Here is a 22,536-nt window from a genome sequence, read left to right on the forward strand (position 1 = left end):
AAGCGCGTGACCCGACCCGAGTGATATTTGGGCATTTTAACGACAATTGCAGAACTTGATCCTCGGACTATTTCCTAAGTAGTAATTTGATCCTCAATCTTTAAAAGGAAAAAGTAATTGTTAAATTTAAATCGTAGAAGTACAATTATTCGTAACTTTTTAGGAGAAATAGTAGTGGCTCCCATGAAAGTAAATGAATAGTAGCTATGAGTGTATTTTTGAAATTAATATTTGACCGGATAAAAAATACATTATTAGCTTCTTTTAATATTTTACAAATAAAGGTTAGTTGACGATATCAAAGTGTACAAATTTATTTTCAACCGCCGCATAATTATAATGAAAAAAAATTTCACTTTCAAAATTTTATCATGACTCATGTTGGAAACCAAAATACAAATTCGTGATGTTAGACACATGAGAGTCTGGTGAGTGGTTAATATATTTGAAAATTTTCCAATTTAAGACTAGAATGCATCTATTAATAAATTTGAGGACCAAAGGAGAAATTTTCTCATTTGAATGTTATCTTTTTGAGTTAATTTTGTTCCCGGCTTCAAAATAAATCAATTGGAATAATGATCCAATTTATTGGGAATTTGAATCTCAATCAAGGAAAATTTAAATAAAATCCGAATTTATGATCGTCTGTAAATTCAATGAATGAATTACCTCTCGACGATCTTGAATCAGATCAATATCATAAATAACAATATCTGAGCTATCAAATCAATTCGTCGTCGAGACTTGAATAGTATAACATAGCTCTTTAACCATTGTTGTAGCTCACCATATGTATTCCATGCCCCCTTATCCATATTTTGGTTCCAATTCAAATTAGAAAATTTGATGATAAATGCATATGGTCGGATTAAATTTAATATAAGAAAATTGAGAGCTTAATTGGCAATATGTCACTCTTTGTCGGCTACCGTTGAGTAAGTCGATTGCAATCCAATAGGTCCTCTCAAATCAAAAATGACTCCACCACTATTAATAATGGAGGTAGCCAAGGGGAAGAAAACAGTAGAATGGGGTGAACCAATGTTTAGTTTTCGCTTAATTTTCAATTTAGTGATGGATTGTCTTATCTACATGTGAAAAAATCGATGTTAATCGATGTCCAATTTCGATGAGGAAATATGAATTACTATAAGAAAAATGACTTATTTTTCACTAACTTATCAATGTATTTGCAACAGACAGATTGCCATATCATGTCGTTTTCGAATTTTCTTTGCAGCATAATCTCTATATCCGAAAACGGAAAGTTATCAATTCACAAATTTAAACCAACTGAATCTAAAAGAAGAAAGAAACGATTTTAAATTATTTCTGTACACATTGACTTTCAGAAAAAGGGGGAAAAATATTAGTATACTTCGAACCCTTTTCTTTAGGAGTTCATATATATTTATCAACTCCAAGACTTCTGCTTCATGTTATCTGATTCATGAAGTCAAGTTTGATCCGAAGATCACAAACATTTACCCTAATTAATCCTTTATACTGTGAACAAGTCAAATTCTTAGTATTCTTATCCATATATAATTAAGAATATGGTTTTTAAGTTTTTGATTGATAGAAATATAACTGAAAAATCTTTCTTAACATGCATGAATTTCAAGGAAATTGGACTGCTTGGATTTTACGACCCTAGCTAGACACATATTTGATAAGTAGTATTAAATCGATTTTACTCCAGAGATATACTATAATCCACCTTACCCTATCTGTTAAAATTTTACATTTGTTCAATTCTCTTTCAAAGTTTATTTAAAAATAATAATAATAGTAATAAAGGGATGTGTAAAATATAGACAGATAGAATATGAAACTGGAAATTAGGTTCTTTAACAGATAATTCAAATTAGAGAGCTATTTTATCTCTAACAACTATACCTTATCTTATCTCCAGCAATTATAAATTGTTCTGGTTTCGTTTATTAAAGATCAAGTAATCAACAAATTTTAATTCATATTTCAATCTTCCGAATTTTCACATTTTTACAGAAACCTATTCAGTTGTTCAAGAACCAAGATACGTGATGGCTGAAACAGGGATTACCACTAACTCTCCACCAGGAAAAGGATGCGGATTGTGTCGTTTTACAGTGCAAGTCCTCACCGGCCGGTGGTTCATGATGTTTGCTTCCTTCCTGATAATGGCTGGCGCTGGTGCAACCTATCTCTTTGGTGTTTATTCAAAAGTGATAAAGGCCACGCTTGGCTATGATCAATCAACCCTAAATACTTTAAGCACATGCAAAGATTTGGGAGCCAATGTCGGAGTTCTATCTGGCCTAATAGCCGAGGTTACACCAACATGGTTCGTGCTCTTGATCGGATCACTCATGAATTTTGCAGGCTATTTTATGATATGGCTTTCAGTGACTAGAAGAATATCAACACCCAAAGTTTGGCAAATGTGTCTCTATATATGCATTGGGGCGAATTCGCAGAATTTTGCAAACACGGGTTCAGTTGTTACTTGTGTGAAAAACTTTCCAGAAGGCCGAGGTATGTTGCTGGGTTTAATGAAGGGTTACGTAGGACTAAGTGGTGCAGTTTTTACCCAACTTTATCTTGCAATATATGGAAATGATGGTAAATCTTTAATTCTTCTCATCGGTTGGCTCCCAGCAGTGATTTCAATATTCTTCATCTTTAACATTAGGGCACTGAAAATTTCTAGGCATCCAAATGAGATTAATGTTTTATATGAGAATCTGATAATATCAGTTACTTTGGCATTGGTCTTAATGGGATTAACAATAGCACAAAAATATATTAATTTTTCTCATAAGGCCTTAATTGGAAGTGCCACTATTGTTTGTGCTTTGCTTTTCCTTCCATGTCTTATTGCGATCCGAGAAGAATTTTATACTTGGAGATTGAACAAAGAGGAGGCTAAAAAAGCCCCTTCTGGGGTTCTTGTTGAGGAACCACCTTTGACAGAATCAAAACCTGCAGAAGAGATTGAGCCAGAAATCGTGGAATTGGTAGAATATGAGAAACCCATGGTCGAAGAAAAGAAAGAAACTTCATGGTATGAAAACATATGCAAAAAACCGAAAAGGGGTGAAGATTACACAATATTACAAGCCCTACTAAGTGTAGACATGATAATACTTTATGTGGCTACATTTTGTGGATTAGGTTGCAGTTTAACTGCAGTTGATAATTTAGGCCAAATTGGTGAATCATTAGGCTATCCAACTCATACTGTCAGTACATTTGTTTCCCTAGTAAGCATATGGAACTTTTTTGGTAGGGTTTTTTCAGGGTTTGTCTCAGAAAAACTAGTTTTGAAATGGAAAATACCTCGTACTCTTATGATGACATTTTCCCTCGTGTTACCATGCATCGGAGACCTGTTGATCGCGTTGCCCTTTCCGGGATCAGTCTACATTGCTTCGTTGTTGATCGGATTCTCTTATGGTATACAATTGACCGTGCTTTTCATCATCATTTCAGAGCTTTTTGGATTGAAATATTACTCAACTCTCTTTAATTGTGGTCAATTGGTTAGCCCTCTTGGATCATACATATTTAACGTGAGAACCGTCGGAAAGCTGTACGATAGAGAGGCATTGAAACAACTTGCAAGTAAAGGGATGACACGATCAATGGTACGCGAGCTAACATGCATGGGGAAGCAGTGTTACAGACTATCTTTCTTGATTTTAGCCTGTGTGAACTTATTTGGAGCTCTTGTTTCATTGATATTGGTGTTCAGAACAAGGAAATATTACCAGACTGATATCTACAAGAGGTTTAGGGATGAAATGGAAAAGAATGAGAAAGAAATGGCGGCGGTTTCCACCGGGTATATTCAGGCTCGCAGCATATAGATCAGGAAAAAGTTGGGAAAAAAAAAAAAGGGTTTGTCTTTTCTTATTTGATGAAAATTTCTGTTCTAAATTATTGTCTATATGTGAATCGAACTTCTTAAATTTCTTCATTATAGTTTGATTCCAACAATTTGTAGCCAGTTTTTCTTTATTAATTAGATATTTCTTGCATTTTTTGTTCTCTCTCTCAAAGCCCTATCAGAATACAGTGACTTGAAGACCTATCTTGAGAGAGAGCACCATTGAGTGGTAAAGACCAGTTTTTCCCAATTCTCTACCATACTGCTACATGTTCAAAGGTTCTTTCCAATTGACGAGACACGTGATTCAATCGGCATGGTTTTGAGCATGTTGGTTTTTGTGGTTAAACATACTTTTCTAGAAAGTAATTTGCTCGTAAAAGAACTAACTTTGAGAATCATGTCTGAAAAAACAATTCAAATAGATGACGGTAAATTTAACTTCCTTCTAAGCACAATCAAACGCGAATAATCAGGTGCACGTGAATTACTTAAAAAGCTTTATACAATTAAACCTAGAAGCTGCAGGGGTACAAGGAAAAGAGAGAAAAAGAAGAAAACAAATATGCATGCTGTACAGTAAATGGGTTGAAGAACTAGTAAATGAAATAGACTACATCATTCCCAACCCATCAGCTTCTTCTTAACACATTCTTTAATCTCATTTCTGGTGGCAGAACAACCATCCCATTCATCTAACAAGATCCTGTACACTTCCCACTCTCGATCGTGAATCTGGCATCTACCAATTTCCACCTGCAAAATTTATCGAACCAGAAGTTGCAAAACCGTCAATTCCATGTAAAAACACAAGAAAATTGCACAATTGGTGATTTGGTTCGCAACAGTTTGATGTTGGCTCCTAACCTACAAAAGAGGCAAGTTAATTGTCTATTTTTCATTATAGTTGTATAATAGTTTTCAATGATGGAAGCATCCAAATGTCAGCCAAATCGTCATCTTGCTTTCAGACGTCCAATTTTGTGAGCTAGATTTACTCCCCAAATTAGGTCGATGCCCACAAATTTGTATCGAGGCATTTTTTACAAGGGCGATGAGGTAGTTTAATGAAAATTTACACAGTTTCCATCATTGAAAACTGACTGTACAACTACAATAGTAAGTTTCCGTCCAACCTACTATTAGAGCAATAGGTTGGCGAAAAAGTTTGCAGCTACCCCTAAAATTATCAAAAGATCAAAGGAATCAAACAAATAAAGAGAGTTAGATCTGATTACCGAAAAGATGCGAATGTTTAAAATTTTGAGAGCAAGGGTAATGTCATAGAAGACAAGGGGGCGGCCCCTGCCAGACAGCTCAACTGGATTAACAACGAGCAACTCGGGATCAGGCCCCCGGTTCACAACATCTACTCTTATAGGTTGTTGAAGTTCCATTCTCAGTCGAGAGCATAGAGCGTTCTTTTTGTGCATATCAATGATCTTCTTCCCATCAGCTTGCATTATAAACAAGTCCATCTCGCAGTTCCCTTTTGGGTTTGCAAAAAACCGGCCATAAGAGATCTGGTGCAATTAATGGAAGTCAGGTAAGAATATCCTTGTAAACAGGTTGAAGATTGTGCAATGTAAGAGCATATAAGATCAACTTTTGGCAGTTAACAAGAGGCATTTTTGCAAACTTCATTTTCCTATTAAATTAAATGAGTCTCAGAACCTGACGCTTTCTATGTTAGTACCTAAAATGAACCAGAACATTTTTATTTTTTTTTACCTTGAAATTGATCCAGGCAACATAATCTTGAGAACAGGAATAAATCATTAAACAAATATTTTTAATTGCTCAACCTCACTGACCTCACCAGAAATATTTCAGTCAACGCCTATCCTAAAAATTTCAGAATAAGTTATCATTCTTAGCCATCAATTCAGTTCAGTAAGAACGATTCAGAGACTAATAGTAGAACCAAAGAAAAAGCAAGCTGTGCAACACGAACTCCTATTACTCAGTGATATTCCACATTCAACACAACTGGTTGAATCTGTAAGACCATACCATAGAAGTTCATTCATATCGTATTTTTAAGAACTAGTAGTAACAATGGAATAAAGAGAATTTCCTATTTAATTCACCTCTTTCGTGGGAAATGAGTTTTCCAATATGGTTCATCCAGGAAAGGATCATACATTAGAGTTAAATACTCTTTTGTAGCATTGTCATTACACAATCTCGTTCTCGTTTCAAGTATAGAAGATGAGTTAATTGAGACGGGATAACTTTTTACTTGAAATTTTCTTTCTAAAGATTCATCTATTTGATAGATGAGTTAGAAGAAGACTTTATTCCAAGATCTGAAGTTAAAAGACAGACCTGGATGTTGTAGTCTTTCAGTGTTCTCATGATATCATAAATAAGGCCTTTGTGATCTTGACAGAAGATCTGAACGAGCGTATGGGAAGGGCTGAGGGAATTGTCCATAACTACAGATACAGACTCGTTGGTAAGAACTCCATTCGAGGGTTGCCCGGGCAATTCTACTCTGAAAGTGTCTTCTGAAATTGAAGATGGAAGAAATGACTGTAGGCGTGCAGCAACTTCAGGATCTGCCAATTCAATCTCACAACTAATCATGGCATTCCCTAATACAAGCTTTAGATGTTGAATAGTTTCCTCCCGCCTTTTAGTTGTGTGAAGAAGCTCCCTGCGTTAGGAGATAGAAATTAATTTGAAAGTAAAAAATTCACACAAGTACCCAAATGAGGAAGAGAAATGGTGAGTTTGATGCCGAATTCCATTTATCTTGACCGTTCATAAGGAAAGATAACTCTCTCATTAATTAAAATATAAAATCAAATCCAAAGATGTCTTAGGTTGAAAGAATGATCAGAATATAAAAGGCAGCCACAGGGTTTTCAAAGTTGACTCCAACATATTTCTCTCATCCCAGTCAAATAATCTTGAATCAGGACTTCTCATCCATTCTCAACCTGAATTTAAACTCTCAAACACACTGCTAACAAGAATAAGAAGCTCTTAAAAAAAAAAAATTATGGTTTAATTCGGCTTCTCCGGCTACCATTTTCGTGTTTTGGTTACTGCTGCAGCTGGAGCCTTGATGCAGCCCACTAATGAAAATTAGGAATTCTCTTCAATAGTTTTAGTGATTTTAGTATTCTCATGGTAATTTTTAGATTTTCCTCTTACATTAGGATTTTTCTTATGGTAGTTTTTAGATTTTCCTCTTGCACTAAGATCTTTGTTAGGGTAGTTTTTAAATTCCCCTCTTGCACTATGATTTTGGTTCGTCTATCCAAATTATTGGTACTCTATGTGATCAACGAGTTTTTAATGTCGTATTCATATGTGAATCAACAAGGACTGGAAGGTTTTTCATGAATTTTTTGTTTTTACGCCTTAATCACATCATTATATTATTATCAGTATCTTAAATGCAAGGTAGAGTAGGTGGAAAAAGTGGCATGCAGGCTCCCCACTTATTGACAAACTGAGTTGATAATCATATCAGCAAGTGGCAGCCACTTTGATAATGCCATATAACCATTAAGATGGTCCTACACTAGTATTAATATTTGTAAAATATCTGACGCAGAAAAAGACAGAATGTCACAATAGCAAACTAAATAAAGGGATTCAACCAGGACATTTAGCGGCAATCGAAATAAATAGAAGTTAAAAAGCTAGTAACCATAGCCGAGTAGTATATACCATGGAAAACGTCTCTTTTTACTTTCTATTTGGTTCTAACTTTTTTACAGTAAAAAAATTCCCAGAAGCCGTAGTTTAATCATCTAATAGAATGCATCCTTTGAAAGAAAACCAAGTCTAATTAGCAGGTATTCAATTGTACCAAAAGATAGATAGTTCCCGACCCAGAAGTGAGAATGTATGTAAGTTGAATAGCTTTGCTCAGTCATAAGCAGACTACAAAATTTAGAGATGCCCATGTGAAAAATGAGTTCTTAAAAAACCTTGATGATTCTCAGATGATGTTATTTTAATATTCTATCTATACAGAAATTTTAAGAACAAAGAGTCAACTTCAGAGACAAAATGTAAAGCAACGAACCTAATGTCTGTGACAAAGAAGAGATCCATCACTCTTCCATCTGGTGCTGTGTAAACTTTCACTCGTTTTATTGTAAGCTCCAGTTCACAAAGAACCTCGGTGATATCTGTGCAAGGATTAAAAATTGAAGTCTCGAGAAACTAAATCAAACAGGAAAAATGAATCAAGGTAGAAAGTCATAATATGACAACAATTAGCTAAAACCGATCTTAATGTACAATAATATCTGTTCTCCATAATCCTTTGACCAATACAACAAAATCTCTATGCAAGGTTTCGGATCAAACCATTGGGTGGTGTTAATGAGGTTAAATAAAGATTACGAAGATTATCGAAGATTAATGTTATATTACAATTATAATTGTACCATATATAGATAGATTGCTTTTACCATATTTAGTTCGATTTCGTTCTATATAATAAGAGAATCTTTTACATTGAGAGGCATCGAGTTTTATTGAGTATTATAGAATCTATTTGACATGTTACTGGAGCCAATTGCTTAGAATTTTCTCTCATTTTCTTGGTTGGATGTTCTTGTGGTATATGGTCTACATCGAATTAAGCCAATTGTTTCATTTTCCTTTTCAAAATCAAATTAGGAGTCTTTGTCCACATATTGCCTAATAGACCCACTAAACCCATTATCCCAAATTGATGGCCAAAACAAAGAAGTTTATTTACTCTTCATCCGTTCAACCTACCCTCTGGGATTTCAACAACCGTTACCAAAGAGAACTATTGAAAATGTCAAACGATGGCACACCAATTTGTTAGAATTGTGACTCAAATAGGAGTCTTGAATCACGTGTTGTTGGTGTTAGAGAGGAGTCTAATTGCATTCAACAACGAGGAAACAAAATCTCGTTGAAATTGGATCTCCTAATTGCAATATATTTTCTTGCCTCCTAGGACTCTTCTAGGGTTTGAAACATGACCTATAAATACATGGCTCCATATAAACATTATTATTATGTCTGTAATTTCTCTCTATATTGTCAGTTTATAATAAATCGTTCCTCTGTGATTAATTCTCTTTATTTATTTGTTTACTTTTAATCTTGTTTTATCATTGTGATCTTCACCACTTCATATCATCATTAAATCTCATTCTTTACAATCCTTTTGGGATCAACACAATTCCGGCAGGTTTGTAGGATTGAGGAAGATATTGTAGGTTATAGGCCAAGTCAATGGTTGTGGATTCGGTTGAGCTTGGTGGATTGAGTGTATGTGGATTGTATCTGGGCTGTGTACATGGAATATATGAATTTTGTAGTGGTTGGGCCTGTTGAAATTATAGGAGCAAGCTAGTGGGTTGGTGTATTTATTAGGCTATTGGAGTAATTGGGCCAATTATTTAATTGGTTTGATTTTATTGTGGATTGTCTTGTGTGGGCTGGAATTTTTGTGGGCCAAAGAACAATATAATTGAGTTTGAGTTGAAGCTCTTAATTTCTTACATTGGACGGTTGTTTTGGTTGATTCTTTAAGTTTTTATCATAGTTGGGTTGCATTACTTGGCCAGTTTTTTTGACTACTCTATTAACATAAGTTTGGTGATTGTTGGGGTGCATTATCTGGGCTAATTTATTAGCATAATTCGGGTGACTAGCAAAATTGGTTGATTAATTTTATTGTGAGTTGAAATTTCTCCCCCAACATTACGCTAAAATTTGGGAGAAATATTCTTCTACTCAACTTCTTCATCAACAAACTTTGAAGAAGATGACATATAGAATGACTAAAACATGAGGGTGAGTGAAGACATGAGAGTGCAGACCGTTGAATTTTTGTTGCTTGGGTGATGAGTTAGAGTTTTGATTCTCGGATGAAGATCATCTTTGTGGGGTTTTGGATTCTCAGAGGAGGATCATCTTTGAATTTTTTTGTGTCGACTATTTTGTGGGATTTCTCCCAACTACAGCATCTTAGTCAGCGATATATTGCTGCATTTTTGGCCGATGTATTGGTGTTAGAGCTTTTGTCAGAACGCGAATTATGTGTTCCACTGAGTTATGTGTCGGTGCACTTCGTGAATTTGTTTTGAAAATTATTTAAGGGGTGTGAGCTCCTGGAGTGTCTTTGGAGTATTCTTAAAGTGGATTTGGAGTAGCTCTTGGTTGTTTTTGCATTATTTGTTGTTCTTGGTCTCTCGTTGTCACTAATTTACGTGAATGGTCGTTCTACTTTGGATTTCTTCTTCATGGGCAAAATTATTATCACCATTGCCAGTTCATAATTGCAAATTAATGCTTTTACCAGCATCAATTTGAGGGGGATGTTAATGAGGTTAAATAAATATTACGAAAATTATCGAAAATTACGGCTATATTACAATTATAATTGTACCATGTATATAGATAGATTGTTTTTACCATTTAGTTCGATTGGTTCTATATCATGAGAGAAGCTCTCACATCGAAGGGTATCGAATTTTATTGAGTATATTGACAGGTGGCATTGAAAAACTCTCAATAAGCGTAAAATAATTATTTTCAAATTCCCAAGAGCATACCTAAGCCTTCATAAATGCTTAAGCTCTATGTTCCATCAAAAAGAAAGTTTACCATGTAAAAGGCCTTTCCGATCATGGGAACACCAAAATTTAAGTAGGAAAATGTCCAGTGGCCTTCGCTGCTGAAATTCTGGCATATAGTAGTAAATTCCAGATGCTGCTGGGGTACATGTTGGACACACCTCAAGAAGTCTCTTCTTTAACAAGTTCCACCTTGTTGTTGGCTTAGCAACTACCCAAAAAACCAAGTAACACCATTTACCATCTGTAGAAACATCTGTTTCATCAAAAAATCAAAGAGTGTACAGTTAATTTTCTTAAAATCCTTAATCCATAAAAACAGAAAATGCAAAAATTATTGATAGAATGATAGATCTCATAATGTGGGCTAAGCTTCAAATCTCAAAGATTTCTATCTGAAAAATTAGAAGAAATTTCAAGAAACAGTATCATCTTCAAAATTATTCATTGGAAATACCAGATTCGCCAACTGAGCACACAATTTTAACTTGAACATGTTTGACACACAATATCGGACAGGACATGACAAGTTTAAGTTCAAAGTATTGTCTAATCCCTTCAATACGGTCCAATCCCGTCCAGTGTTACTTAACAAAGGCTGTAATAGTATGAAATTTTCTTGTCAACAGGAAGTGTTGGAAGAATTTTGTGAATAGTGACGCCAAAATAAGAATAATGATGGTTAGGGACAAAGTCGAGGCAAGAGTTGGACTCTTTGTCCTTAAGTCGAATTTGCCCCGCAACGGTGCTTACGGATTTCGGCAATCGACTCCCAAGATACAACGGCTACACTTGTATTTGTAACACTCCAAAACACAAGTACAACGAACCAAATTTAGGTTTATATACTCCAAGGATGAAGGAAAATCAAAACAAATGATTTTGATTTTGGATAGAAGAAAGGATGAGAGACGTTTTTGCATATCAAAATTGTGTGGAATAGGACACCCAAAGGGTCCTATTTATAGACCATGAAAGGGTGTGGACGAAATGGTTGAGACCAAACCATGCACCTTTTCCAAACAATGCACCTTTATGAAAAAGTGTCTATTCACTGATTTTCGTCCTTTTTCGTAATTTCTCATTCATCCGATATTGGTTTTCGAAATGCCAAATATACCCTTCAATACATGCAGAGAAATCAAAATTCTCTTTCGGGGGCGCTGCCCTCTCGACCCCCGCGACCTGACCGGGCAGGTCGATCTCCGTTTGTGCTCCCCGAAGCGGGAAAATGGCATTAAAAAAAAAAAAAAAAAAACCAACAACATCGTATATCATCCAAAATAAGTCCTGCATACATAAATCTGGGAACAAAAATTAGTGAAAAACATAGAAAACATCAACATTAAAAACACAAAAGGACAAATTAGATTAAAGTAAATGATAAAAGGGCAGTCAAATTATTGATTACCTCCTCTGGTAATGCTAAGCCCGAAGAGTAAAATTATCCTACAGAGGTCACAGCCAAGACCAGTCTTATCTGGACAATTCACTGTAATTACTGTGCTCTCGCCTTCTCTCCCTGCTTCTTTAATCAAAACTGCATCTTCATAAGTGATTCCCATTTTCCAATTCTCTCTTTATCTCTTTCTCTCTCTACATATGTGTGTGTAAACAGAACTGAATATATTCATGGGCTGTTTTGTGGGTTCTTGGAATTGAAGTACTGGGAGCGTGAGAGTGTGAACACAAATGCTTCATTCAACAGATAATGAAACCTATTGTGACATTTTTTCTTCACTCTCTCTCATGTGCTTTGTAGAGAGAGAGAGGGGGGGGAAATCTTTATTGGAGAGATTCCGTAGAATAGGGACAAAGAAGCAGGCACCTTTTTCTTTTTCTTTTTCTTTTTGGACACACAGTTTTCTTGTTCTAATATTACTCCGAGTTAAAGAAGTTACGTGTTGAATTAACAAAGAAACGCAAGATCAGTGAGTCGGCATGTTTGACTAATCTTGAAAATTTACAAGTAAATAAGTTTTTTTTTTTTTAATTCATGACTTGTTTGGACACAATTATTAGTAGCTGTGAGTTGATTTTGTTTAAAATAATTAATAAAATAATAATAATAGCAGCTTTATTACTTCATTACCTTAAAATAAATTAATATTTGTTTGAGTACTAGGATCTAAGATCCCTTTTGATGGAAGGGATCTATTTTTTGATGTAACCCAAAATACTATAGATGCAAAAATAAGTTGTGCAACATTACTAGGATTACAAGAATTTGTGTCGGCTTGGGGGCATGACATTACAATTGGCACGCAAGGGTTGACAAATCATAAAACTAATGAGTGTTTGTACTAAGAGCCGTTTGATAATCATTTTCTTCAAAATGTATTTTTCTCTCTTCTTTTCAACCATACATTTTTTATTAAAATAATATTACACATAAATTAAAAAAAATTTCTTATTTTTCAACCATAAATTTCACATTAATTTATTATTCTAAAATATATTTTTATATAAAAATATCTATCAAACACCTCTTAAGTTTGAAAAACATAAAATGAAAGAAAAATTAATTTTAAATAATAATTATGATATAGAAACCAAAGGGGGGCTTAGTTGAAAAAATGTTCCCCCAAATGTCTGCCTGTCTTGTCTTTTGGGGAAAATAGTTAGGTCAACCACTGCCTCAGCTCAGTCGCAATGACTTCAAGTTCCTATTGAATTGGACATTTGTCACAATGTACTCAATACTTGTGCTTCAGAACTGCACCGATATTTTTATAAGAGAAAATTGCAGTGAAGTTCTCAAACTTTTCAACTTATTGCAAACTACACCTTAACCGTTTATTTCCATGACTGCAGTCCTAAACCTTTCACTTTGATTGCAGCTGAAGTCTAATAAAAGATTCCGTTCAAATTCCATTAGTCAATACTGAAATTGAAATTTTGTCTCAAACTGATGAATTAAATGTAGGGCAAAATGATATATTTTTAATTTCTATAATAAAATAATTAAATAAAAAAAAAAAAAAAGAGGAAGAGAGAAGTACTGTTCATCTTCCCTACATCACCCCTCCCCCACCCACTCACTCCTACTCCCAATCTTCCTTAAGATAGAAAACTAGTCACGATCGATGCACCCATCATTGCCACACCCCCCACCCTTCCCTAATACATAGCCACCACCATTCTTGGACATCTCTATCTAATTATTCCCCATCTCAATCTCAATTCTTCCAAACTCTTCAACAACCGCTCCACCTCTCTAGTACTCTTGAAAACAACTGCATCCAGCCCACCATGGCAGTTAGGGTTGCAATTGGAGGTACTAGAACACTGAATCTACCTAGGTTTTCACATAATTTGTTAATGAAAGATTTATCAAGGAGTTCAGAGTCTTTTCCTAAAGCTGGTGATTTGAATGATTCTCCATGTAGAGATAGTGGGGGTATCTTGATTTTGGCCGGTGTTTCTAAAAAGGTATTGATTCTAGTTCTTGAATTGAATGCTATGGTGAAGAATTCTTCACGAGACAATATTTGTCCATTCTTCAATGAGAAGCGATGTTGGATAGATGAAATGGTTTTTGGGGTAGATTCAACCATTTGAATGAGCATTTTCTCTGTCTCAATTTGGCAATCTAGGAGGATTAAACAATAACCCACCTACATGCCATAATATAGAAATATGGATTTAAACATTGACACGGTGAAAGCATTTTCCTGGACCTCTCCATGTGGATCTCTCTCAAGCATCAATTGATCTTTGATTGTTGGAGGTGAAAGTTCAAAAAGTTGAAGAGATTGGTGTTCAAGTTTCTTTTCCCAAAAAGCTAAAGAGATTGTGGTTTGTGGTGGCGAATTGGTGACGACGATGACAGGTGTGATTGGGTTTCCTGATTTTTGGTTTTAACAGTACTCTTTTTTTTTTCTTTCCTTTTTTTGTTTTTGGTTTTCTATTTAATTATTTAATCATTTTATTAAAGAAATTGTAAAAATACTATTTTGCTCTTCATTTAGCCCATGTTCGAGCCCCATTTTTTCAAAAATTTATTTTTTTAATTCTCATTGTTAATCACACATTTTTTCATAAAATAATAATACACGTATTTCGATTTTTTTTTTTTACTTTTTAACCTTACATTTTCCAAAAAATCACCATTTCATAATATATTTTCCCCCAAAAATGGAGATAAAAAAGGGGCTTAATTTGTTGATTTGAGTCAAATTTTGAATTTGAGTAATTTGTTGACTTGAGTCAAAATTTGAATTTGAGTAATTTGTTGACTTGAGTCAAAATTTGAATTTGAGTATTGACTAACAGAATTGTGTACAGAATATGTTATATGAACTTCAACTGTAGTCAAAGTGAAAGATGTGGAACTGCGGTCGCAAAAATAAAAAATTAAGATGTAGTCTGCAACAAATTAAAAGGTATATGACCTCCACTGCAATTTTCTCTTTTCTAGTAGTTCCTCATTAGCAGACAAGCTAATTTTGCTCGAACATCTACGACTTATGAGGCACATGCTTTATCAAGACAAGACACGTTAATTTTTGACGCAATCATATGTCATTCACCATGAGGGCAGGAACACAGACAATTAAATATTTTAGAGGAAATTTCACAAAATGTCTTTTTTTATCTAGTCATTTGTAAAAATGTTCATCATTGCAAAAATATCTAATTTTGAAGAATTTAAGCCGAAATACCCTTATCAACAATTTATAATTCCACACTAAGACCAAAAAATGGACATTTTTGTAATATTATTATTGACCAATAAAATTTTGACACATAACCTGGCATATTTATTTCAAAAAGTATACATGTCAAATCATAATAAATGCTATATTTTTTATTGATTCAAAAATGTAGAAAACGAAATTTTTAAATGTAGAGAAATATCATATTCAAAATGAAATATCATTCTAGATAAATAAAACTATGTTCAAATATCGAGAATAACATATGAAATGTCAAGAAACATTATTTTAATGTAGCTTCTCAGCGAAATCGAAGTCACTTCTCAAAATTCGTGACTAATTGATAAAAAAAAAAATTCAAACGTCTAAAACAACATTTAAAATGTCGAGAATACCATTTCAAAATGTAGTTTTTCATTAAAGGCATAATAGACAATTGACACTAAATTCAAATGAGTTGACGCTTTTCAACTCATACCCTTAAAATTGGACATTCTTAAAAATGCTCCAATATTTTATAGAATCAATGAAAGAAAAATCCGGTTAAGAAATCCACTACTTGGAAGCAATGGCAAAGTAAAATTGTTCCACTGAAAGCCAAACCGCAATCTTTTTATTTCCAAGGGAAAAAATCGCAAAATATTCAGGAAAAATATCGGCGGAACACTTGCAGAAAATACAAAACGCACAAAAGCAATGTCTCATAATTGAAAATAAACGTTCATGACATGAGTGTCACTCAATTCACGAGACAATTCCTTCTTTTCCTTTCCCTTCTAGAGAGCAGGAACCAAATACCAGATTTGCATACATTAAAATTTACCAAGAACATATAATAAGATAGAATTCAACAAAAAACTTCTGAGAAATTAATATCTGCAAAATTAGTTCATTCATTCAGAAAGATTGCAGTAGGATTTCCTGGAGATGGTGGATTAGACTTCAGAAGGGTGGCATGATTCCCAGCTTTCTCGATAGCATTGGCATCTGTAGCAGATAAAACTTCCAAACGATCAAGGCCCAACTGTCGCTTGATCAGTTCCAAGTTCTCCCTCAGAACCTCAATTTCACCAAAGGGCAGCTTCAGATCCAATGCTTGAACTCCAACAGCCATAACCTCGTCTTTTTTGAACCTCAAGAAAGGCATACATAGCTTCTGTGTTTGTTTGAAATTGCCTCCCTGTCCAAGTGCACTTTTCTGCAATTCAGAAAGGATATCTTGATCGGGTGCAAAGGATCGTGTTGAAGTGTTAAATTTCTTCTGAAGTATGTTCAAGCATTCCTTTTTCCATCCATCGTACTGCTCATTCACAAATATCAGACCAACAGTTGGCTTATTTTGGCTATTAGGTATACTTACGTTACCTTTTTTTGAACCTGTAATCTGTTTCTGCAAAAGCTTCCTCATACATACAATTGAATCTTGCAAGTATTTGTTGGCCTTTTTGAGAGTGAGATCTGGCAAATCAGCTTGAGGCCACCCAGCTTTTACGACGTATCCATCCTTCTTCAACAGCTCCTTCCAGACATATTCAGCATAATGCGGACAGATTGGAGCTATTAGACGCGTCTGAATATCCATAAACCACCACAATAAATCACGGTTCATGCCCCCTGATCCACAAGAAAGCCTATATTCATCCCTTGCAGCCTGAAGATCATAGAAACCAGTTTTCAGAGCTTCCCGAAACAAGTACTCACTATAGTTCCTCTCGGTCAGCTTGACCGCTATATTCATTTCATTTGCAAAAACGTGATCTGCATAAGTGGAAGGGGGACCAGCTCTCAAAGATGTCTCGGCTTCAAAAAGCTCTTCCATCCACACAATCTCTTTTGTCAGACGTAAGATTGCAGCATTTGCTGTCTCGAAGACAAAGTTGGCATCATCCATACCATCACCCGCATCTGCGAGAGAGAATCTCATAGCATCAGCTGAAAATTCCTCAATAGCTTGGCGAACCGTCCTGAAGTTCCCTGTGGACTTTGACATTTTCTCAGAGTTCAGCATTATGTGTCCATTGCATCTGAATCCTCGAGGCCAGTGGTGCTTGGGCATGATTGCTGCGTGATTATATATGCAAAAGGTAAGATGATTCTGAATGAGATCCTTGCCAGAAACTCTGAGATCAAATGGATACCAATACTCAAATTCTTTCTTCATCTCACTGAGCTGAGAAGAAGATATATCTGACGATTCAGGATATGGCCCACCAACAAATAAGAAATCCCAAACCTCATCTGTTAGCTGCTCCGGTTTTACCAAAGATTTATCAGTACCATACATATCACCTCTCTGCAACAGATGGGCTACGGTGTAATATGCCATATAAAGAGTTGAATCAGACAAAGACTCAACTAAAAAATCCTCATCCCAGGGAATACGAGTCCCAAGCCCAAAACTACGTGAGCATGCCCACTGATTCAGCCAGCTTAAGGTGTGCTCAAAGCCATGTCGTGCCTCATCTGAGTAGAGATTCATTTCAGCCAAACATTCTTCTGCTGATTTCTTCCATTCTGATTCTCCATAAGTGATGTACCATTGATCAGTCAAAGCCACGACACACTCATCCCCAGATCTTGACATAACCTTCTTTTCAGGTTCACTGTACACAACAGCTTGATCGAGCTCTAAAAGCTTGCTTCTGATTAGACTTTTCGCTTCTTGGACTTTCATTCCTGCAAATTCCCCAACAAGCATGGTTCCCTCGTAGAATCCTCCCTTGTAGATTATTTTCTTGGCTTCATCAAGTTTTTCCCTCTCATTCTGGCTTTTGATTTTTTTCTCAATGCATATTCTCTCAGCAGACTTATCTCCAAAATCTGGGTGGTGGATTATAGGTATAATCTCAAATGGCACAACCCACTCGTCCTCCACGCCAAACTTGGCTCTGAATGCTGGCTTTGATTTCAAATCATGGAGGGCCATGTAATCATCGGGAGAATCACTAGGAACACTAGTAACAATCCCAGTACCCTTGTCGGTGAGAACCGATAACATAGGCAGAGTATATATGATATCATTAAATGCTAAAGGAGATCTCAGAGGCAAACCAATAAGATCTTGACCAGTTAACTCAACCAAACAAGTTGGTTTCTCCAGAACGCGAGAGAGTCTTTGATAAGCCAAATTCAGAGCTGCCCTCTTTGTTAAGATAAACACGTCCACATCGTTAATTTCAAAAGCTCCATATTTTCCATCTGGCAATACCCAACAATTTGTTTGCCCATACATGGTCTCTGGTCTCAATGTAGCAGCAGCGAGATATACCTTCTTGCCCTCCAAAACGCTCATCTTTGGTGGATAAGGTGAGACAACCTCCATTTTTATGAGTGTATACTCCTGTGGAATAACACCTTCCCCTGAAGCCCGGTCATGATCTGCACAAGGCTGCCCATCCAAAGGTGAATATACAGTATATCTTAAATCCTTAACAATCTTACCCATTGATTTCAATTTCCTCATCTGCCACCGGACAAATGAATCAAAATAAGGGTTCATATCGGTTGTGATAAAAGTTCGCCTCCAATCACATCCCAACCCAAAAGCCTTTAAATCCTCCACAGCCAGAGGAGGGAAAAATGTCAGCCAGTGGTATGGATCTTTGAACTTCTCAATCTCCTCATCAGACAAACCATAACTCTGCATAATCTCCCATTGGTATTTGACACCACCAGATTTGGCAACAACCTTTGATTTCTTACCCTTAAACTTACCACCAGGTTGAGTCTGATTTCCAGCATTCTCGCCCTCCGGTTTCTCCTCTTGCTCAGAACCTTCCTCTTTTACAATAGGAAACACAGGTGGGTATCCAAACATCTCAATCTCCCTCTTAAGCTTATCAGCTGAGGCCTTAATGGGCATACCAGTACAATGAAAAGCAAAAGGCAAGAGCACATTTGCACCCCTCAATCTATGATATGCTGCGGCAAATTCAAGTTTCGAGAGAGAAAAAGCATGGCCTAGGTGCAGATAACCATTCATATAGGGAAATGGAAAGTTTCCAAAGAACTTATCACCTGGTTTGGGCGCCAACTCCTTGGCTTCAGCCTTAAAAACATCACCCTCATCCCACCACTTCTGGACTTGTGACTCAATTTCCAAAAGACGATCCCTGCGTGCAAAGCTTTTCCCACTATCTTCCGCCATTTCGTTAAAAGCAAGGCCACAGAAACTACACACAAAAAAAGGTACTAATCACACTATTAGATACCAATACAGAAGCTTATTAGGTATTTTACATCAAAAAAAAAATCACATCATTATAAGATTATATGCATTCTTCTATAGCCCCTAAACAATAAAGAAAATACAGAGCTAGAAAGTCGGAGAACAGTTTACGCCCGTTACATTAAAAAGAAGAATTTTCCATTGAGGTCACTAACATATTATCCTTCCATGTCAAACCGAAAATTTACTTAATTTGCATCAAAATAAATAACTCAAATAAAATACTAGTCTATATTTTCGACTCTAGTCGCTAAACAGAAAATAACTCGAAATTGGTTCGTTTCGAAGTCTTTATCACCTATAATTTAAGCAAAATCAATCGAAAATGCCGTAAAAACAATAAATATAACTAATCGGAAAAGCAGAAAGCACTACAAAAATCATTCAAAGTGAAAGAAATACCTTAATTTATTCGATTTATAGATTAATAAGGAGGAAAAGACGTGTCGTGGAGGCTTGGGTTGCTGAAGGATAACGCGTCTCAGTAGATAATGAGACGCCACCGTTAACTAGGGTTTTTGGATGTAGCATATTTCCGTTTCTTCCATTTTCTGCTTTTACTGATAATAACGGGTCAAGTCGGATCAAGTTGGTGACTGAAGATAGCCCAATGGGCTAGCATGCCTGTGATTTTAGGATAAGAATTTCCTGAAAAATATTGAAAAAAAAATCCATTTTTCCTATTAAAAAAAATGATATTCAAAATAGCACAAATTGGTTAGTTGATTCAAATATTGATCTTTAAAAAAAAAAAAAAAAAGGATAGTAAATATCTGCTGTAATAAATAACACGCATGTGATATATCTAAGGGTGTGTTTGATTACATTTATTTTCCATAGAAAATATCAGTTTTTCATCCAAATTTCTACTTGAAGTGTTTGATTGCTATCTTTTTCCATGGAAAACATTTTCCGACTTTTGAAAATATGCCTAATTTTCCTTGTTTTTAAGGAAAACATTTCCCTTGGGTAGAGGTAGTTTTTATTTTCCACAAAAGATGGAAAATATTTTCTTTTCTAGATGATATTTTCTATGTCAATCAAACACACTCTAAGAGTAACCTTATTGAATCTAGTTCAACATAATGAATGTATTGCAATGCAATTTAATGTCGAGTTATTAGTAAAAAAAATAATAATAAAGTAATTATTTTTCTTCTCTAATTGTATACTAAGAGCGTGTTTGATAATCAGTATTGTTAAAAAAAAGTATTGAATAGTGATTTTTAAGAGAATATGTGGTTAAAAAGTAAAGTATTTTTTTTTATATACGTGTTGAATATTTTATTGTATGAATGTGTGGTTGAAAATATTTATGTAAGAAATCCTAAATTAAATTAATGAGTGTCAAATAGACATTGAAAGTACCTGTTTAAAGGCACTGTTTACTTTATTTGACTTTAGGATTGACAAAACTTCTCGTTCCGGCCCAATCCCCGAATTTCTCAAAACATTTTATTTTATTATATTTTATAATTTAGTACTTGTTTGAATTTTACTTTGAAAATATTATGATTTAAAAATCACACTTAAATTTTGCCCTTATTTGAGCTCCATTTTGAGAGAAAAATACATTTTTGAATACTGATTTTTGGAGAATGTGTGATTAAAAATTAAGAAAAAAGTTTTCGATTTTAAGTATAATATTATTTTATTGATGAATGTATTGTTGAAAATGTGTTTTGAAAAAATAAATTAAAAAAAAAAGCTCAAACAACCCCTTAATTTTTGAACACATATTTTGTACATAATTCAAAAATGTTCTTCAAAATAACAAAAATTATAATATAATATATACAAAAAATTTATAATTGTGTTGTCCTATAATTTTAGGACCCTGTGCAGTTGCCCTACTCACACAACAAATGGTGGTTTTAATGCAGTATATTAATTGGCTACGGCAACAAGCAAGGACGCCGCACTTCAATGAGAACGTTTTACAGGGGTTACGCCTTTTTTTTCTTTTAATTATCTTTCAATACAAAACTACCAAGTATCATGCCTGTAAAAAAATAAAAATAAAATAAAATTGTGAAACTCTCCACGTACACCAAGCATCGCTTAATGCTGGTTATAACTAGTGGTGGGCAAAAAAACGACCAACCCGTCTAAACTGCCTGACCCGACCCAAACCGACCGATTTGGGTCTGTTTTTTTAAATTTTATAGTTGGGTTTGGGTTTTTGGTCAATAAGGCGGGTCAGGTTGCGGGTTGCTCCAAAAAAACCGCCCGACCCGACCTGCTTTGTTAAAAAAAGAGGGAAAATTGCAGTCGAAATACCAAATCTTTCGTTTATTAGCAGACTTTACCCAAACCTTTGATTTGTGTCACCGTGAGTACCAAACCTTTAAAAAATATGCAACTCAAGTCCAAAATGACGGTTTTCGTCTATTTGACCCCAAAATCCGTCAGTTGACCTCAGAAATTAAAAATCTGATTATTTTTCCAAAATACAGCAAGGGCAATTTGGACATATCACATTTTCCCTATTAAATTAAAAATTAAAAAAGCAAAAAGAAAAACCATAACCCCCCACCCCATCTCCTTCTTCCCCAACCCCCTCACAGTTGGAGCATAATTCCGATGACTTCCGGCCACCTAGACCACCAAATATCGGTACCATCAGAAAGCCCTTGACCTCCTCTTCAATTAACACCGATCATCTCCCCATAAAACCTGTGGATTCAGTCGCAATTAATCAACAAATTCAGCTGATGAAACTGCCGGAATCACCACCTTTGGTCATCTCCTTGATCGGAACCCAATACAAGTCGGTTGCCCACCCAAATCTAACTCCAACAATGGTCCTAATCAATTCCAAACAGTACAAAAAGACATGGAATTAACAACAACAAAATCGCTGGTCGCGATCGTGTAGCCTGCGCAACAGGGTCCGAAAATCTCAAATTTCAGCGCCATCCAGTAGACCCATGATCGCAGACCACCATAGCTAACCTCCTCTCCACCTGGCGCACCTTGCCCAGCCATGGGTCAAGTCCAATTTAGTCCAAAATTGAGCGAATTCATGGGTGCAATTAGGGCTGTGTGCGATAACTTCAGTTCTAGAGAATTTGATGTTTCTATGTTGCTCCAATTGTTCAATTCGACTATCCAAACTTCGATTGGTGATGGAAAGGTCATGGGTAATCATCCAATTGTGCCATTATTCTACTGGTAAAGGTCATGGGTAAT

At 35.3% G+C, this 22,536-nt stretch overlaps 3 protein-coding genes across 4 annotated transcripts; 1 reads left to right on the plus strand and 2 right to left on the minus strand.

Annotated features, from left to right (window-relative positions):
* The first annotated feature begins 2,048 nt into the window (after positions 1 to 2,048).
* LOC111373646 (protein NUCLEAR FUSION DEFECTIVE 4-like) lies at positions 2,049 to 3,860 on the plus strand. The gene has a single exon (XM_022996210.1). It carries the CDS (start codon positions 2,049 to 2,051, stop codon positions 3,852 to 3,854), a length of 1,806 nt encoding a protein of 601 aa, XP_022851978.1. The 3' UTR covers positions 3,855 to 3,860.
* A 430-nt stretch (positions 3,861 to 4,290) lies between these two features.
* Positions 4,291 to 12,267, minus strand: LOC111366178 (ACT domain-containing protein ACR10-like). Its single transcript, XM_022986878.1, has 6 exons — positions 11,870 to 12,267; positions 10,490 to 10,714; positions 7,920 to 8,025; positions 6,203 to 6,533; positions 5,113 to 5,397; positions 4,291 to 4,630 (listed from the first exon to the last, which is right to left on the minus strand). Exons 1-6 carry the CDS (start codon positions 12,021 to 12,023, stop codon positions 4,493 to 4,495), a joined length of 1,239 nt encoding a protein of 412 aa, XP_022842646.1. The 5' UTR covers positions 12,024 to 12,267; the 3' UTR covers positions 4,291 to 4,492.
* A 3,442-nt stretch (positions 12,268 to 15,709) lies between these two features.
* Positions 15,710 to 19,903, minus strand: LOC111366188 (leucine--tRNA ligase, cytoplasmic-like). Of its 2 annotated transcripts, none has more exons than XM_022986897.1 (2): positions 19,747 to 19,903; positions 15,710 to 19,307 (listed from the first exon to the last, which is right to left on the minus strand). In XM_022986897.1, the coding sequence occupies exon 2, from the start codon at positions 19,261 to 19,263 to the stop codon at positions 16,006 to 16,008; it is 3,258 nt and encodes a 1,085-aa protein (XP_022842665.1). In that variant the 5' UTR covers positions 19,264 to 19,307; positions 19,747 to 19,903; the 3' UTR covers positions 15,710 to 16,005. The 2 variants fall into 2 exon arrangements, with proteins under 2 accessions (XP_022842665.1, XP_022842657.1); XM_022986889.1 differs by having other exon boundaries at positions 15,710 to 19,288; positions 19,747 to 19,902.
* Between the last annotated feature and the right edge of the window lie 2,633 nt (positions 19,904 to 22,536).

The sequence above is a fragment of the Olea europaea genome, chromosome 2 (assembly GCF_002742605.1).
Source record: "Olea europaea var. sylvestris chromosome 2, O_europaea_v1, whole genome shotgun sequence".
Lineage (NCBI taxonomy): Eukaryota > Viridiplantae > Streptophyta > Magnoliopsida > Lamiales > Oleaceae > Olea > Olea europaea.

Bases quoted from the DNA above. Each gene is read 5' to 3' on its own strand.
- LOC111366178 (XM_022986878.1), bottom strand. From the start codon at position 12,023: ATGGGAATCACTTATGAAGATGCAGTTTTGATTAAAGAAGCAGGGAGA. The intron at 6,534-7,919 runs GTTCGTTGCTTT...CTCCTAACGCAG, and splicing joins TTCTTTGTCACAGACATTAG to GGAGCTTCTTCACACAACTA. The intron at 4,631-5,112 runs GTAATCAGATCT...TAAATTTTGCAG, and splicing joins TAAACATTCGCATCTTTTCG to GTGGAAATTGGTAGATGCCA.
- LOC111366188 (XM_022986897.1), bottom strand. From the start codon at position 19,263: ATGGCGGAAGATAGTGGGAAAAGCTTTGCACGCAGGGATCGTCTTTTG.
- LOC111373646 (XM_022996210.1), top strand. From the start codon at position 2,049: ATGGCTGAAACAGGGATTACCACTAACTCTCCACCAGGAAAAGGATGC.